At 33.5% G+C, this 19,187-nt stretch overlaps 1 protein-coding gene across 5 annotated transcripts in view; it reads left to right on the forward strand.

The window, feature by feature from the left end:
- The window catches only part of ATP11B (ATPase phospholipid transporting 11B (putative)), a 130,650-nt gene that overhangs the window by 78,910 nt on the left and 32,553 nt on the right, over positions 1-19,187 (forward strand). For all 5 annotated transcript variants that reach the window (XM_047874416.1, XM_047874417.1, XM_047874418.1 and 2 more), the window contains exons 19-25: positions 446-649; positions 5,249-5,402; positions 6,602-6,704; positions 10,605-10,750; positions 12,408-12,467; positions 14,035-14,162; positions 15,228-15,366. In XM_047874416.1, the coding sequence (XP_047730372.1) occupies positions 446-649; positions 5,249-5,402; positions 6,602-6,704; positions 10,605-10,750; positions 12,408-12,467; positions 14,035-14,162; positions 15,228-15,366 (934 nt within the window). The remainder of the gene's footprint in view (positions 1-445; positions 650-5,248; positions 5,403-6,601; positions 6,705-10,604; positions 10,751-12,407; positions 12,468-14,034; positions 14,163-15,227; positions 15,367-19,187) is intronic.

A 19,187-nucleotide genomic window follows, 5' to 3' on the forward strand; every position in this document is an offset into this window, starting at 1 on the left:
AGGTTTTCATTTACTTTTCAGTTGTCCTCATGAGATTTCTAAGACTCACCTGCGGTTATGTCATCCTTTGTTGTCCACAATTTGATTTTTGAACTACTGATGTGAGAAATTTTCTTATAAAAAGAAAAATCTTCTAATTTCAAATTTAATATTTTCTAATAAATAGGAGTTTATGAAGACTGTATACTTAGTTTAGTTCTATAAAGATCAACTTTGAAGATATACTCGTAAGATATAAAGTTGTGGATGTTATGTTAACCAGATGATGTCTAATTTGGTTTTTCCTGTTTCTTCCCAAATGGGGGAAAAAATCAATTGTATCACTGTACTATAACATTTTTAAGTCAGGGAGTCTAGAATTTACCTTATATGTACTAGGTGGTTTATAATTGAAATAGTCAAAAAGTATTCTTCTCACTACTAATGTTGTTTCTTTTATTTTCAGGCTACAAGATAGAGTTCGAGAAACTATTGAGGGATTAAGAATGGCTGGTATCAAAGTATGGGTACTAACCGGAGATAAACATGAAACAGCTGTTAGTGTGAGTTTATCATGTGGACATTTTCACAGAACCATGAACATCCTTGAACTTATAAACCAGAAATCAGACAGTCAATGTGCTGAACAATTGAGGCAGCTTGCCCGAAGGTAAGAATGTAATTATCTGGATCATGAGTTCAGGGGTCAGCAAACTATGGCTTCTGGGTCCAAGATGGCCCACTGCCTGTTTTTTATAGCCTGTGAGCTCAAAATAATTTTTATATTTTTAATGGGTGAAAAAGAATCCAAAGAAGAGAAATATTTTGATGTAAAAATTTATGAAATTCAAATTTAAATCCTATAAATAAAGTTTTATTGTAACAGTTCCACAGTCATTCATTTACATATCATCAATAAAAAGTTTTTGCACTTCAGGACAGTTGGGTAGTTGTGACAGAGCCATTAGGAAGCACTTTTATCATTTCTTACTGCTGCCTGATTTACTACAGATCACAGTGACACCATTGTAACTCAGTAGTGTTTTGAGTGCCACACATGTTGCCCTATGATATTTTACTATATTTTTATTAGTAGTATTTATCCATCGTGTCCAAACAAGAAAAGAAAAATGGACTTTTAATATCAAACTTTTCATGAACAATGTAGTGTTGATTATTTTATTACCAAATTAGGAGTCACAGCACTGTGTTTATTACTCAGTGACACTTTAATATGCCACCTGTTTGAAAAGACATATTCAAAGATAAAATATAAAATCTCAATACAGATAGTTGTGTTGTGTTAAAATATAAAATCTCATTGCAGATCAGCATTAAAAGGTAGACTTTTGCAATTGATTTTGATGACGGGGAACATTAAACCTGAATTAAGCAAAATGTTATCTCCCCTGCCTCCTCCCCCGAAAGAAAAGATTTCCATTTCTTCTCACTGGTAGACTTGTATTACTTGAAAAATTATACTCAATTACTATTATTAAGTTTTTTTACTTAGCTCATAAAAATTTTTGTCAAAATCTGTCTCCTCTATTTTAATAAAGTACCTGCATTATATTCTCAGTTTAGCCTCTTGCCCACAAAATCTAAAATCTAAAATTGAAGTATTTACCTCTTTCTGTCTCTTTACAGAAAACACTTGCCAAATCCAGATCTAGTTCATATGACTAAACTAGGAAATTAATATACATTTTATTGTTCAGAGATAATTTCATAAGTATTTATACTCTAAATTCATTCTTTTTTTTTCTAAATCTGTTTTTTATAGACAGATCAACTTTATTTAGGAGCCCCTTTAACGATCTCATTTTTCACAGTGATTTAAGGATTGCTTCAGTGTAAGCATTAGGGTTGTTCTGGTCTCCCACAGGTACCTGTCATTTGCAGCCTTCTGCTAATGCAGAAAAACAGATGTGAAAAGATAGTGCCACAGTTTTCAGTATACTTTCAGAGCTTTATTCATATTTGTTATACAGGCATTGATATAGTACTGAACTCTGGATTTCATCAAAGAAAAACTTAAGGGATGTTTTAAAGAGACAGTGCAACTCTCAGAAGGTTCTTTGCTTGAGTTCAAAAAAGCAATTGATCTAGGTAATTATACTATAATTTGGGAGTAGTGACAACACCATTGTGGCTGCTTAAACATTTAAGTACCATAATATCAACGAGAACTCCCTAACACGTAGAAATTAATTATTCAGAATCATTTACTTTATATATACTTTCTAAAATATTAATCCTGTATAAAAGTAACAAGTGTCCATTTAAAAAATACTGAAAATGATGAATATATAATGGAATATACCATAATACAGCCATCTAAAGGTAATTATTATTTGTATTTTATTGTTCAAGTCTTCTATATATGTGCTCTTAGTGAATCTGTTAAGATTATGGATATTGTTTATCTTCCTTTTGTACAAAAGCTGTATTACAAAGTGAACATTCTGGTCTTTTTTAAGGCTTGCTATGTGAAATTTATATTTTATTTTAGAGATACCATCTTTTTGGTAGAATATGTTTTCTGAGATAACCATATAAGTCAATAGGGTTTTGATTTACAGACTTCCAGTTCATGTCTATTCTAAAAATTTTTGGTGGAGCAAAGAATTCCATTCCTTTGAAAGCTTTACTTTGTATACCCATTCCTTTCACAAACCTACCATTCCTTCACATATTGGTGGTCTGCTGTCTAGAATTTGGAACACAAGTCATGTAAGGTGTGTTGTTTACTCTCAGAATACTTTATCTTCTATGGGAAAAACAAAAATAAATATATTGTGATAGACCTATCACAACTGGATTGTAACAGGTAAGAACAGAAAGTTGTCGGTGGACACAAGAGGGAAGCTTAGCCTAGACAACAGAGCTCTGTAGAAAAACTCAACATTGTTGTCTCCTAAAAGAAATGTTAACTGGTCAGAGAGTAACCCCAGCAAACAAAAGGGGCAACATATGCAAATTTCCACAACTGAGAGATGGATTCATTCAAGGAGTTGACAGTAGTGAAGTATGGCCATAGAATGCAGTAGATGGGAAGAGGGTATAGGTGGTATTAAGACATGAGGCTACAGAGATGAGCAGATGCTACCTATGTGCCAGATCTGTGAGGTGCTTTCCCATATTCCATAAATATTATCTCATGGATTGTGAGATAATATGGTGACTTATAAAGAGGAAACTTAATTTAGTGTGCTTAAGAAGTTTCCAGAGGAAAACTGATCTCTCCCACTCTTGGCTGCTACCCTTTGTTCTGAGTCATGGGCTCAGGCGGTACTTAGACTGAACACATTGGAAGCAGCAAAGGTTGCTAAATAAAGTTTGGCCAATAGGGAGGAAAAACAGTCAGTGTGGTGTTGCTTTCAGGTACATGACAATTAATAAAGAAAAATACATTTTTGAAAAGTTTATGTTGTAAAAGATAATTGTTTACCACTTATTAGTTACAGTGCAACACAGTAGTGATTAGGCATACTGTGAAAGACATCATTTTGACTTATAAAAGCTTTTTTTGTAAGACTAAAATCTATCAATATATATTTAGTTTTTATAGTTTGCTGCTCATTTGATAGTTTTCTCACTTCTCACTTAAAAAGGGAGAGTACAGGGGCACCTGGGTGGCTCAGTCAGTTAAGCATCTGACTTCTGATCTCAGCTCAGGTGATGATATCACAGTTAGTGAGCTCTAGCCCCGTGTCCCTTGTGATAGTGTCTGCACTGATAGTGAGGAGCCTCCTTGGGATTTTCTCTCTGCCCCTCTCCCACTTGCACGTGTGCACCCACTCTCTCTCAAAATAAATGAACTAAAAAAAAAAAAAAAGTAAAAATGGAGGGTTCAGTTACTGTGGAAAACAATATGGAGGTTCCTCAAAAACTAAAAATAGAACTACCGTGTGATCCAGCAATCCCACTTCTGGATATATTCAAGGAAAATTCAGTCACTATCTGAAATTTGCACCCCCCCTCCCCTCATGTTCATTGCAGCATTATTCACAATAGCCAAGAATGGAAACAACCTAAATGTCTGTTGTCGGATGAATGGATAAAGAAAATGTGTGTCTATATAAACTCATGTAAATACACACACAGGAATATTATTCAGCTATAAAAAAGAAGGAAATATTTTTGTGACACATGGATGGACCTTGAGAGCAGTATGCTAAGTGAAATAAGTCAGGCAGAGACAGACAAATACAAATGGAATCTAAAAAAGGTGAACTCATAGAAACAGAGTAGAATGGTGGTTTCCAAAGCTAGGGTGTAGGGAAAATGGGTAGATGATGGTCAAAGGGTACAAACTTCTAGCTTACATATAAGATGAATGAGTTCTGGAATTCTAATATAAGGCATGGTGACTATAATTAACAGTACTGTATTATATACTTAAGAATTGTTAAGAGAGTAGATCTTAAATTTGTCACCACACAAAAAGATGATAATTAGGGGCGCCTGGGTGGCTCAGTCGGTTAAGTGGCCGACTCCGGCTCAGGTCATGATCTCGTGGTCTGTGAGTTTGAGCCCGCGTCGGGCTCTGTGCTGACAGCTCAGAGCCTGGAGCCTGTTTCAGATTCTGGTCTCCCTCTCTCTGACCCTCCCCCATTCATGCTCTGTCTCTCTCTGTCTCAAAAATAAATAAACATTAAAAAAAATTTTTTTAAACAAAAAAACAAAAAGATGATAATTACATGAGGGGATGGAGATGTACTCATACAGCATATGCTCACAGGGCGATGCTATCCATGTTCCACCATAGTACTATCTGGCATTACATAGAATCCAATGTAGGGGTTAATATCAAAAGACAGTTATGATTCCTTTATTCCTTCTTGCTCACATGGTAAATCTATCTCATGAATTTTCCTGAACATTGTTGATTTCATTTACTTTTTTAAATTAGGACTTCCTAAATGTATAGCTAATAATTTTATATTTTTGTAAGATTTTTCTACACTTCAGGAAAATATCCTAAGAATTATATGCTTTATAATTCCCATTTTAGAAAATATACTCTATCAGGTCATTGTAAAATTGAATATCATATGTTTTATTCATCATATCAGTCACTCTCAGTTTTGCTTAATCTCAGCTTTCAGGTAATATAACTCCATTTCTTCCCTGACATATCAGTTTTGTAACAATAAAGTCTGCGGGTAAATGGTCCATCTTTTCATAAGAATTTTTTGTTTACTAGATGTATATAAATAATATGGTTTCAAAGTATTTTACAGAGAATATAATTATTTTCTCGTAGAATTAAAGAGGATCATGTGATTCAGCATGGGCTGGTGGTAGATGGGACTAGCCTGTCTCTTGCACTCAGGGAGCATGAAAAACTATTTATGGAAGTTTGCAGAAATTGTTCAGCTGTACTGTGCTGTCGTATGGCACCACTGCAAAAAGCAAAGGTATGTTTCTATTATAAAACGTTCCATAAAGATACTGAGATCCAAAAGTACTCTTTAAGGTTAATGCCTTATCTAGTCCTATTTGGTAGTATGCAGCATATGACTCTTAGTCACTTCTCACATTATGAATTTTAACCATGTACGTTAGACCTTTGAAATTTTCAAAATGAATATTAGTTTCAGCTATTCATAATGACCTACAAAGTCTTCTATGGGTGGCAGTTTGTGATTTTGCTGAGACACAAACTGAACTTTGATAACTACAGTTTCATAAGTTAGTTACTTAACTGGTGAGGAGGTCTGGAAGACTTCTGTTCTTCTGCAACTTCAGGTTGTTCTATGGAGCGCGGCTTATTTTTGCACTCTCCCACAGTGATAATTTTCTGTTCAAAGTGGCTATTAAGTGATAAAACTTTATTGAAAAGTTTAAAAGCCAATTATCTTATGATTTGAAGCTATATACAGGAAATATTAAAATGTTAGCTAACAAATGAAAGGCTATACAAATATTTTTTATAACTTGATTCAAAATTTGGGTCTTATATCTTTCACAAATATCTTCTGAATTGCACACCTACACACTGATTGTTTCTCATATGGGTCTAATGACATCCAGCATTGTTTTACTTCATGGAATTTTATTAAAATGCCTATATTATTGTAATTCACGTACCCAGTCTGTGGAGACTACAGTTGGAGACCAAATAGAGCTAATGCCTAGGTTCTTTATAAATGTGTGTTCAAGAATTCCAAAGAAACCTTTCTTTTAATTTTATTGAATTTAGTCTTGATTGCTTTTTTAAATTTCTTAAATTTTATGACAAGAGAAAATAATTACCTTCCCTCTATCAAATAAAAAGAATAGTTACTTGAGAAAGAGAAAATTTTGCCTGACAAAGTTCAATTAAGTGTAATTATTTTTTAACACAATTAAGTTTTTTATACTTTTAAGCTGTATTTAAAAGAGACTTGCTTCCCATCAAAAAATCCAAAGATGATAATCTCTTTTGCTATGTAATTTCTAAAAGACATTCCTAACATCTCCTCAAAAAATGAACTCCATTGAAAATTACTGTCTAATACAAAATTGACTTTTTTCATTATTCAACTGTTCTTGTAACAGTCATTTCAGATAAATGACTATATAAATACAAGAAAATTGAAATTTTATAATAACTAATTAGTTATATGTCTTTCAGGTAATAAGACTGATAAAAATCTCACCTGAGAAACCTATAACATTGGCTGTTGGTGATGGTGCTAATGATGTAAGCATGATACAAGAAGCACATGTTGGCATAGGTGATTGATTTTTTTTTCCTGAATTTTTAAAATTGGTATAATTATTTGGTGATTTTGAATTTTCCTTTTGTAGGCTAAAATGCAGTATCAAATATATGAATGCAATGTGGTAATGTATCACTGTATCTGCATCAGAAGCCCATTATAATTAAGCCCAATATTTAGGATATTTTAATTACAAAGTTTCAAGGACATAAATACCATGTTGGTGAATTTTATCTTTGCCAGTTCTCCTTCATAATAAAGTAGCTTTATTTTGCCGTGTTGTACCTTTTAAAGTACTTTCTCACATTATTCTATAATTTTTAAACTCTAAATTTGTAATTTATGTAGTTGCCCTCATGGTTGCAATTCTTTTAGAGTGTTATTATTTCCTGTCTTTTTCAGTCTAAAGATTCTGTAACTCATTCTAATGACAATTTTAGAAATAATAAATTATATCAAACCATTATAATATATATTTTCAAGTAGTTTTCCTTTTTATTTAAATGTTTATTTATTTTTGAGAGAGAGGACGAGTGAGGGAGGGACAGAGAGAGCGAGACAGGATCCAAAGCAGGCTCCACACTGACAGCAGAGAGGCCCATGTGGGGCTCAAATTCACAAACTGTGAGATCATGACCTGAGCCAAAGTTGGACCTTAACTGACAGAGCCACCTAGGCATCCCTCAAATAATTTTCTAACTTAATAAACTTTGTTCTAATTTCTTTTCTATTTTTGCCTAAAAGTTTTGTTTTATTTAGACTAATACCATTTTATTATATTTAAATTATCAGTCATTTACTGTTTAAACCATATTCTGAGCTGCCTTCCTAAATAACTTTATCATGCAAATACAGAAGCAAAGGAGAAAAGTATGGAGGTTTTTTTAATGAAGGATAAAATTTTACAGTTAGAAAAAAGGCTAATTCTTCTTCTGGAATAACCTCTGTAATGTCCTGTGATAGGTAGTTCTCAGGTCTAATATTTCCAGTGTAGCTTTCAAATCAATTCTTCACTTTTCATTTTGAAAACTTAATTTTCTTTCTAGTTTGTGTACTGTTGTTTACCATAAATTTCCATAACAATTTGATGATAACTTCCTATACCTTCCTATTAAAGGCATAAAAAGCTACAGTAGTTACAACAATTTGATTCTAGTATGATAACAGAAAGACCAGTGAGTAGGATAGATGCAAACATTTGGAAATTTAGTTTTTAAAAAAAGGAGATGTTTCAAATAAGTAGGGAAACAAGTTATTTGATAAAAAAAAATACTAATATAACTGATTTGGTTATTTGGGAGGAAAAAAAAGTTGGGTCTCTTTCTGTTGCTTAGAGCCAAACAAATACCAGAATGATTATATATTTAAAAAATTTTAAAGACCACAAAAAGGAATGGAAGAAAAAAATTTAATGAATAATCTTGTAATTTGAGGTATGGAAGGATCTAATTTTTAGGAAAGAAAGAAAAAAAGAAAGAACAAAAGAGACAGAAAGAAAGAAAGATCTAATTTTTAGGAAAGAAAGAAAAAGAACAAAAGAGAAAAAGAAAGAAAGAAAGAAAGGAAGAAAAGAAAGAAAGAAAAAAGAAAAAAGAAAAGAAAGGCATTGTAAAGGGAATGATCAGTATGTCTGGCAGAAGTAAATATACCCAAATTCAAATTTTAAACATGAAACTAATAAAGAACATTTGCATGGGTGCCTGGGTAGCTCAGTCAGTTAAGCTTCTGACTCTTGATTTCGACTCAGGTTATGATCCCATGGTTTGTGGGATCTAGACCTGCATCAGACCTTGTGCTAACAGTGCAGAGTCTGCTTGGGATTTGATTTCTCTCTCTCCTTCTCTCTCTCTCTTTCTCTCTCTCTCTCCCTCCCTCCCTCCCCCCCCAACTCTCATGCACACGTGCTCTCTCTCTCTCTCAAAATAAACATTTTTTTAAAATTAAGATGAGTATTAAATGCATGAAAAAAAGTGTTCAGCTCACTCAAAAAAAAATCCAATTTTTAAAATTACCTATCAGATTGGCAAAATTACAAAGTTGGGTAAAACTTGGAATTGGCAAAGGTTAGAATTGGCAAATCCTCATGTACAGTATTAGGGGGAGTGTAAATTGGTATACCCTGCATTATTATGTATAATAGAATTTTAAATGTGTGCCTATTGACCTAGCAGTTATGCATCTAGGAATTTCTTTTAAGAAAATGAATAAAGGGACGCCTGGGTGGCTCAGTTGGTTAAGCGTCCAACTCTTGATTTCAGTTCAGGTCATGATCTTGAGGTTCTTGAGATCAAGCCCCACGTGGGGCTCCACACTGTGGAGCCTGCTTGGTTTTCTCTCTGCCCTTCACCCACACACACATAAACTCTCTCTCTCAAAATAAATTAAAAACATTTTTAACAAATGAATAGTTAGCATAGTTAGATGTTATAAAAACAATGTCCATAATGTATTAAGTGACAATAACAGATTATAAAACAAATAATCTCATTTTGTACATTTGTTTGTGTATATATTAAATACACACAAAAAATGCAGAAGGAAAAATTCTTAAAGGATATAGACCAAAAATAGTGGTCTTCTCTAGATGTTATAAATGTAAGTGATTATCTATACCTAGCCATTTTGGAAATTTTTTTTTTTATTACAAAAATAAAAAATTATAATTTTGAAAAATGATTTTTCAAAGCTGTTTCCAGATTGAAAAAACAAACTTGGCAAGAACTCTTTTGAAACCTAAAGGATAACTGTAACCTTAAAAATGTACTCATATTTATCAGATAAAATTATGTACTGATTTCAAGTGATATTGTGGACACTTATTTTAAAAAGCACATTTTATCCAGCCTAGATTAGATAAATTAACAAAGGGAGCAAGATTGTCACATTAAACATTTAAAATATTTATATACTTGGCATTTGTTCAAAATGTGCACATAATCTGGTGAATTGCTATTTCATACGTAACTTTTATCTAGATGCAGTTGTAGAAAGGTAAGAAGTTGTGAGTGTGCTAGCTTTTCTCACTATTAATTACCTTTGCAAGAATTTTCAGCAAACAGTGCATACAGTTGTTTTTTTTTTAAGTTTATTTTGAGAGAGAGAGAAAGACAGCATGTATGTGGGGAAGGGGCACAGAGAAAGGGAAAGAAAGAATCCCAAGTAGGCTCTGTGCTATCAGCATGGAGCCTGACAAGGGGCTTGATTCCAGGAACTGTGAGATCATGACCTGAGCCAAAATCAGGAGTCTGATGCTTACTCACTGAGCCTACCAGATGCCCTCAATGCATACAACTTTTTTTAAGTCTTCATTTGCTCTGTGTAATGTTTGTTAGTTATATTTATTGAAATATTTCATGCCATTTGAATCCAGTAATAAAATCAGGGCTTCCATTTTAAATAATCAAGTTCAATCAATAACTAAAGAGCACATTTTGTTTGACTTATGTGCGAAAGTTTTAAAACCATTAAACTTAATGCTCATTTTAGCTAGGTTCTAATCATTCAATTTGGATTTTTTTTATGTTCATTGGAAATTAACAAAGTTAAAGCTGTTTTATAGCACTTTCTCCATTAGAAATCTGTTAACTAGTACTTTGTGTCTATTAGTGTAAAACTTGATGTTCTTATTAGATCCTTAACTTTCAATATTATTTTTATATTCATTGTATTTTATTCTATTTTGAGTCTTTGACACTTGATGTTACATACCTGGTATGTATTGTAGATTTGTTTTAATTATGTATTTGATTTAAGTGGAGCAACCTTTTGGGAAAATTCTATCCACTCTATATTGGGAAATAGTGCTCCCAAGCCCAGGTTCAACTGCTATAGATAATTAAGATATTTGTAGTTAAATTATCAAAATCGCACTTCTCAGTTATCAATGAACTTGCCTTTTTGTCTTCTTTATTACAGGAATCATGGGTAAAGAAGGAAGACAAGCTGCAAGAAACAGTGACTATGCAATAGCTAGATTTAAATTCCTCTCCAAATTGCTTTTTGTTCATGGTCATTTTTATTATATTAGAATAGCTACCCTTGTACAGTATTTTTTTTATAAGGTGAGTTTCATGGAGATATATATAACCATTTACTGACAGTAATTTGAGGTTTTAATTTAAGGTATGTGATTGCCATTCAAATTATTCTTAAAAATTGTTTCTATAAGTAGAAGTAACAGTTTATGGGATATACTTTGATTATTTTGTCATAAATCTAATGTGTACTACAGAAAGAAAATCAGCGGTTGCCTGAGGCCAGGGGTGCAGGTGATAGCACTGACTGGAAAGGGATATAAGAGAACTTTGCATGATAGAAAAAGCTCTCTAATTTGATTGTGGTGGTGGTTACTTGGGTGCATAAATGTGTTAGCATCAAAATTCACACTTAAAATTGATACATTTTATCCTATGCAAATTGAAACATACTTAATTTGATTTCTTTCATGTTATTTTTTCCTGAGCAAGTAATAAGTTTTAATTTAGGTCCAGTACAGTGGTTTCAAGCAGAGGTTCTTCATCCTTTTTGTGGCAAAAATGACCTTTTGGTAGTCTAGTAAGATGTATAAACTACTCATTAGAGGGGTTTTATTTGCATAAAATAAGATACATTTTAGGATTACAAGGAAACTAATTATGTTGAAATACCATTCTCTCTCTTAACCCTTTTTGGGAAGGTATACTTCAAGGGAACCCATGTTAGGAGCTCCTGAATACCAAGATATTTAATACAATATATAGTGTTCTATATTGCATATATTCTATAAAGAATATCTATAAGCCAATGAAAGAACACAGGTAGATTGCATATTGCTAATAAATGATGGCTACCTTATTATAGCTTTTCTATCTTATCATAGCTTTTGCTATGATATAAGTGCAATAAAACCTTGGTTTGTGAGCATAATTCATTCCAGAAACAGGCTTGTAATCCAGAGCACTTTATCAAAGCAAATTTCAAAAACCATTGGCAGAGTTGTGATCATATGACATTCAGTATCGCATACTACTCATATTGCAAGACATTGCTCATTTATCAAGTTAGAATTTATTAGAAATGTTTGCTCATTTTGCAGAACACTCGCAGACCAAGTTACTCACAATCCAAGGTTTTATACTGTATATTGAAATGGAAAGATGTTTTCATAATTCCATTTATTATTTTAAATATTTTTATTTTAAAGCTATTAAGCCCTAAGGTCTAAATGTTTATTTTATTTATTTTTGAGAGAGAGTGTGTGAGCAGGGAAGGGGCAGAGAGAGAGAGAGGGAGAGAGAATCCGAAGCAGGCTCCGTGCTATCAGCGCAGAGCCTGATACGGGGTTGGAACTCCCAAACCGTTGAGATCATGACCTGGGACGAAATCAAGAGTCGCATGCTTAACTGACTGAGCCACCAAGGTGCCCCATAACCCTATAGTTTAAATAAACTGTACTTATTGTATTATATATGAAAAGTATTGAATAATAGCTGGAAGGCTGTAAATTCAAAATTATGGCATTGTTTAGCAATAAGAGCCCAAGGGATTTTCATTCTGACATTTGAAGTACTGCTTAGAATTCTTTTAGAAATTTTAAATAAGGGAACAAGTTCCTATGAGTAGATCTTCTACTTACCATATCAGAAATTGTGTTCTGGACTCTTTAATAACCATTCTTAGAAATCATTTCCCTTTTAGACCCAAATATTTTAATTATTTCCATTTAATCTTGTTTTTCAGAATGTGTGCTTTATCACACCCCAATTTTTATATCAGTTCTACTGTTTGTTTTCTCAACAAGTAAGTAAATAGAAGCTTTTGATTTATCCTTTTAGAATAAGGTGTGTGTATTCAGTTTTTGGTAGTTGGAGGGACTTTTTACATTTTTCCTAGTCCTACAAATAAATAGACAAAACTTCCGTAATTAGTGTATTTGATCAGTATAAAATTGATAATATTTATTCTGATTTTCAGTTTGAAGTGAATGTTAATACCAAAATATACTTTAATTCTAGATGTTTTCTAAAAAATAAGTATTAACTCTTAACAGCTTATGAGAGAATTTTGGTAACTTTTTCAACTTACATGTAATATTTCTGTAAGCTCTATATTAAGCCATGTTAGAGTAACTATTGGGGGATTACCTCATTATTTATTTTTTGACTCACAGAGTTTTTTTTGGATTGGGAAGGAAGTTTAGTGATTGAGTCCAGGAATGACATATAGACTTTATCTCAGTAATGAACTGTAAATAATTGATAGAGCCACCAGGAATGCTACTTTGAAAAGTGTTCTGAAGCTATAGGCTCAAAGAGAAACCCTGTAATCAGGTAGTATTAGCTATAATGAGCACATGTGGGTCTTTGGTTGTACACACGTCACATATTTGCCATCTACTCTGTTTTATTTTATGGAAAATGAAATTGAAATCCACAGAAATTAAGTAACTTGCCATGATCACATAGCTACGAAGTTAATAACTAAACCATACTAGGATCTACTGCTTTTGACTAATTGAGCACCCTTTTTACATACCACATTATACATCTCTAATTAAGATATTTGTTCTAATTTATTGAAATAATAAGAGCCTGATTATCTTAGGTTTTTCTTTAGCTGTCTCTATCCTTAATCCTGTTTTTGCTTCCATTTACAACCTGTAGCTCTAAATTTCAAATATCTGCTTGGGCATCGATTGCCAGTAATAATGTTTGCTTACTTGAATGAATTAGAGAATGCTATAAGAGCATATGATAAGTAGACCTAATCTATTTTGATTAGGTTTTCAGGGAATTTACAGTATAATTTGAGACAGTATTAATAACAATAAAAACAATAAATGAAGTGTAGGCAAAGTGCAAGGCATTTAGTACCAATAGTAGCACAGACAGCTGTTTCGAAGAGGACGTTTGATCATCAAGAACTTAGCCAATGTTTAAAGTTTCATGGATCATACCTTAAAGGAAATGTAGGACTTAGATGGGAAGACAGAGTCATAAAAGCAAAACTGTATGTTTTCCCTACCAAAGGAATAGTAAAAAGCCTAAGATGCATGCAGGAGAATTGTGTAAAAACGACATCTCAATGACCAAGTTGTGGAGAATCTTGAAGTGTAGCTCCAATTCACTGTAATTCCAGATCACTTGACATAACAAAATGTTCCAATTCCCACAAAGAATATAAATCTAGGAATATTATGTGTTTGTGTCTATATAAGAAACAAATTGGAATTACTAAATTGGATTTTTGTGTAAATTCAGAAAGCTATATAATTTTTATGCTTATTTCTAGTAGGCTTCTTTGTGATCATATACATAACTAATACACAGTTTAGAATCTCAAAATTCCCACCAATTTCTCTTTCTAGACACTGTATGACAGCGTGTACCTGACTTTATACAATATTTGTTTTACTTCCCTACCTATACTGATATATAGTCTGTTGGAACAGCATATAGACCCTCACGTATTACAGAGCAAGCCTACCCTCTATCGGTAAGTATTTTCCGGTATTAAATGTCCATAACACTTCTGAGTATAAAAAGTGTGTTACATAGTTACCAATTTTTGAAAGCATCCTATAAATAAGCAAATATATTAGGCAGTATCTCAGTGATTAATATTTTACTAAGGAAGTATTTTAGTTTATGGTTTATAGTTATTGGATATCAAAGAAAAACTTAACTTTTCCAGTGTTTTTAGAAATGAACACTTTTGTACTAGGAATGCATTGGACATTTACTGTTTAATTTGCATTTACTGTTGCAAACCAGTAATACTCCATTTTATGTGCACAAAAGAAGTTATTTAGTAATTGGTTGTCTCCAGAGTTTCTAAAAAATTAGTTTATTTTCTAGCATTGACAAATTAATAAGTCATAATCAGTGCAAAATGCGGGGTTGAGGACATTAATTCCTATTCCAGATCTTCTGGGTTATCCCTGTTTCCCCAGAACCAAGTAAGTAAGCACAGAGATGTGGAACTATTCCTGAAGACCAGTTTATGGTTCCCAAGTTAACCTGATGTCCACTCTTACAGAGGTATTCAGTCATCCAGAAATGTCAATAACTCACTTTGATTTCCCAGGATATCTAGGACTGGGCTTGACCTAAGATTACCACAAACTGCTCTTCCTTCCAGCCTTTGGTGGATATGAAATCGATTAGGAGCCTCAATGCTGAACCAAACTCAAATGACTCCACTAAAAACAGATAGTCATAGCAGAGTGACTGTTCACAACAGAATATACTGCAGATAGATCAACTTTTAACAATTAAGCTGAATTATTATGCCTATATCACGTTTTTTTTTCTAAATGAGAAAATGTTTTTAAATATATTACATGAACTATAAGCTGCTACACAGATGTGTATTATAAACAGTGATTTGTAAATTCAGGTGTATACTTTCTGCTAATATTTTTAAGCAATTTTAAATTAAATATCCATCTTGTTTTTTCATTGTGAATTTGTAACAATAATTTAGTATGGAAATAATAAACATGAATCCTACCATGTTCCTTTTTCTCTCTCTCTTTTTTTTTTTTTTTTTAATATACAGAGACATTAGTAAAAACCGTCAACTAAGCATTAAAACATTTCTTTATTGGACCATCCTGGGTTTCAGTCATGCCTTTATTTTCTTTTTTGGATCCTATTTTCTAATTGGAAAAGATATATCTCTGCTTGGAAATGGCCAGGTAAAATATATCATTTTTTAAAGAATATTTGTTAATAATTTCATTTAGTCTGATCTCTGATAACTTTCTCTCATAAAAAATAAAAGTAAAATTCAATTCAAATTATAAAATTGTAGGTATTAAGTTAAAATGCAATTGTATAAAGATTTCAAAAGTTAAAAGCATTACACTATAGTCTTAATATGAAACTCAAGTTAGTAGGCAGTTTTGCTATTAAATTAATTCACACAAGGGGATATATCCTTGCATGCTGTTCACTTTAGGATTGTGTCTTTTTTTTTTTTTTTTTTTTTTAATTTTTTTTTTTTCAACGTTTATTTATTTTTGGGACAGAGAGAGACAGAGCATGAATGGGGGAGGGGCAGAGAGAGAGGGACACACAGAATCGGAAACAGGCTCCAGGCTCTGAGCCATCAGCCCAGAGCCCGACGCGGGGCTCGAACTCAGGGACCGCGAGATCGTGACCTGGCTGAAGTCGGACGCTTAACCGACTGCGCCACCCAGGCGCCCCTAGGATTGTGTCTTAATAATAATTGCTGTCTATTTAGTGCTTACTATTTTGCTAAGAGTTTTACATGTTCCATCTCCATTAATTGTCACGATAATCCTATTGGAGAGATACTGTGACCTGCATTTTTCATATGAGAAATGAGGACTTGGTGTTTAGTTTTTTGCTTTTAATCATGTGAATTTTTCTTTTTCTTTTTTTTTTTTTTTTTTTTTTTTGGTATGCTTAGGAAGTGGCCATTGTTACTGTGTCCTGATTGGAGAGCTTATTTGACTTCTGGCTGAATTAGGCCTCTCTTTCTAGGCTTAGCTAAATGAGTTATGAGGAAAGGAAGTGACAGCAGTGGTACTGTGGTAAATTGGAAATGTTTGTCGCCTTTAGTTTCCCTTTCCCACTGGCAGTACTTAATTAAGCATTGCAGAATATATTTTGAGACACAGAGATACAAGATTCGCAATTGGGAGAATATGAAGTTTTATCTGTTTGGCAAATATTTATTAAGGACCAAGCATACTGTGTACTATACTAGGTTCTGGATATGTGAGATTAACTAAACATGCTTGGTCATGGAGCATAGAGTCGTGTGAGATACAAAAAATAAGCAAATAAAATATCCAAGTGCAATGAAGGAAATGGATTTCAATTGTAGAGAGGTTTTTTTTAGCCATTCCTTTAAGATGTAGTGCAGGAACATACGTACATTCACTTTTGAGGACATGTTTAGCCTGATTTGGACAAAAATATGATCTTATTTTGTACAGTATAAAGATTACAGCACTTCCCAAATACTACGTTTTATTGAGTTATTTCTTTGTGCCAACTGTGTGTGGTAGCTTATTAAATTATAATAACTGTGAGGAAAATATCATTACTTTTTGCATATTAGAAAATTAACCTTGGCGGGGCGCCTGGGTGGTGCAGTCGGTTAAGCGTCCGACTTCAGCCAGGTCACGATCTCGCGCTCCGTGAGTTCGAGCCCCGCGTCGGGCTCTGGGCTGATGGCTCAGAGCCTGGAGCCTGTTTCCGATTCTGTGTCTCCTTCTCTCTCTGCCCCTCCCCCGTTCATGCTCTGTCTCTCTCTGTCCCAAAAATAAATAAACGTTAAAAAAAAAAAAAAAATTAAAAAAAAAAAAAGAAAATTAACCTTGGAGAGGTTAAGAAATTTGCCTGAGGTCACAAATTACAAGAACAGAATTCAGACTCAGATCTCTGTGACTTCAAAGCCTGTGTGCTTAGCCATGATCCTAAGTTCCTTTGAGAAACAAGTTATTAGCCCAGTGCCTTTGTACACAATAGTGCCACCTGTGCAAGGACCATCAAACTTACAGATAGTATGCCCATTGCTACCTGAAATATTAGGGTGAAAACTGGACAGAAGGTTTGAAAAGTAGAAGGAACATGTCATCCATAAAAGGAAATTAATTTTTTTGTTGCTGGTTAGTACTTTGTTCCTGATTTTAAAAGTTGTATGTGTCCATTAAATTTGAAATACATAGGAAAAAATATAAAGAAAATAAATCACCAGGGCCCCTGGCTGAGTCTGTCAGAGGGTGTGCTAGTCTTGATCTTGGGGTTGTAAGTTTGAGCCCCACAGTAGGTGTAGAGGTTACTAAAATAATTGTTTTAATCTTTAAAAAAAAAAGAAAGAAAGAAATCACCTGTTGTCCTTTTACCTAAGTATAATTCTATGATTTTCACATGTTTTCACCCATTCCTTTTTATTTTTTGCTATTTTCCATTAACCTCATAATTTATATCCCCCTATGTCTCAATGATAGCTTTTTTTTTAAATTTTTTTTTTTAACGTTTATTTATTTTTGAGACAGAGAGAGACAGAGCATGAACAGGGGAGGGGCAGAGAGAGAGGGAGACACAGAATCTGAAACAGGCTCCAGGCTCTGAGCTGTCAGCACAGAGCCTGACGCGGGGCTCGAACTCATGGACCGTGAGATCATGACCTGAGCCGAAGTCGGACGCTTAACCGACCAAGCCACCCAGGCGCCCCAATGATAGCTTTATTATAGTTCTCCCCTTATTATAGCCTAAGTGATTTTCCATGTTATTAAAAATGCTTCAAAAATATTTTTTCATGGCTACATAGTATTTTATTATATGTCAGAATTTAAGTATTCCCTTGATAATTTAAATTTGTTTCTTATGTTTAGTGACTCTTTTAAAATTAAATTTTAAGCATGCTGTATACAAAGATAAAATCTTAATGAAGATATTTTTCATTACCATGTATGAATTGTTGGTTTCCCTTTTTTTGGTAACTCAATTTGTAAATCATTAACTTCTTTCCTCTTTTAGCCTAATTGTTCTATCACTCAGATATATACCATTAGAAACTAATCTACTACTCCCTGCCACCAATACTAGGTATGGTGGGAAAGAAGCACACATTGGGATCAGGTGAAATGACTCCACAACCTGACACCTGAAGTTACCATTTGAGTGATTTGGGATGAGTTAGTTAACCTCTCTAAGACTCAGTTTCCTCACCCACAAAATTATATATAGGAGCAGAATCCCTACCTTCTAGGTTTGCAGTGAGGATTATTATATATAAAGAGCATTAGGCATAGTGGCTAGCATGTACAAGTACTCAATCAGTCTTAGCAGAGTTAGTTGTTATTTTTACCATCCAATAAGTATTTTGAAGACCCTGCCTTCCCAATCCCATCTGATCAACTTCTCCTGGAATCTCTCTCCTCTTTAAATGTGTATGTTAAACTCTCCTTGCTGACTCTCTCAGAATGTGCTCATTTTAGTTCCAAGCCACTGTTATATTTCATCTCTTGACTCTTTTTTTCCTAAAGTCTTAGAACCATCTGTTCCTTAGGGTTAAGCCCACAGACCTCTGTCCTTTTGCTCCAGCCTTCTCTTACGTCTTCCTATACTGAAAATCTTTTTAGACATCTAGCTCATGTCCCATTGTTCAACACTGGATATGTTGAATGGTTTCTGTTTTCCAGTTAGTTATTCTTGTGTGCCCAACAAATCTACCAACAGTTGAAAGCCTAAAGTAGAAAACATTATTAGGGGGAAGTACTGGGAAGAGGAATAGCTGGAGATAAGGATGAAGTTGATGCAAATCAGTGACCCTGAGAGAGGAGCAGGAGAAAGAGTTGAAATAGTTTGGGGTCCAGGTAGAGCAGGACAGTTCAGGAGAAGTTAAGATTCCACTCCCATTTTTTGTATAATGGTCTAGCAGTATCATGAATATTATAAGTATGAATTTTCGACAAATATTTTTGAAGTATTCACTCATTCTTAATTTCTCTTTAACTTAGGAAAGAATTACTCATTTTTC

This window comes from Prionailurus viverrinus, chromosome C2, assembly GCF_022837055.1.
Source record: "Prionailurus viverrinus isolate Anna chromosome C2, UM_Priviv_1.0, whole genome shotgun sequence".
In the NCBI taxonomy this organism is placed as follows: domain Eukaryota; kingdom Metazoa; phylum Chordata; class Mammalia; order Carnivora; family Felidae; genus Prionailurus; species Prionailurus viverrinus.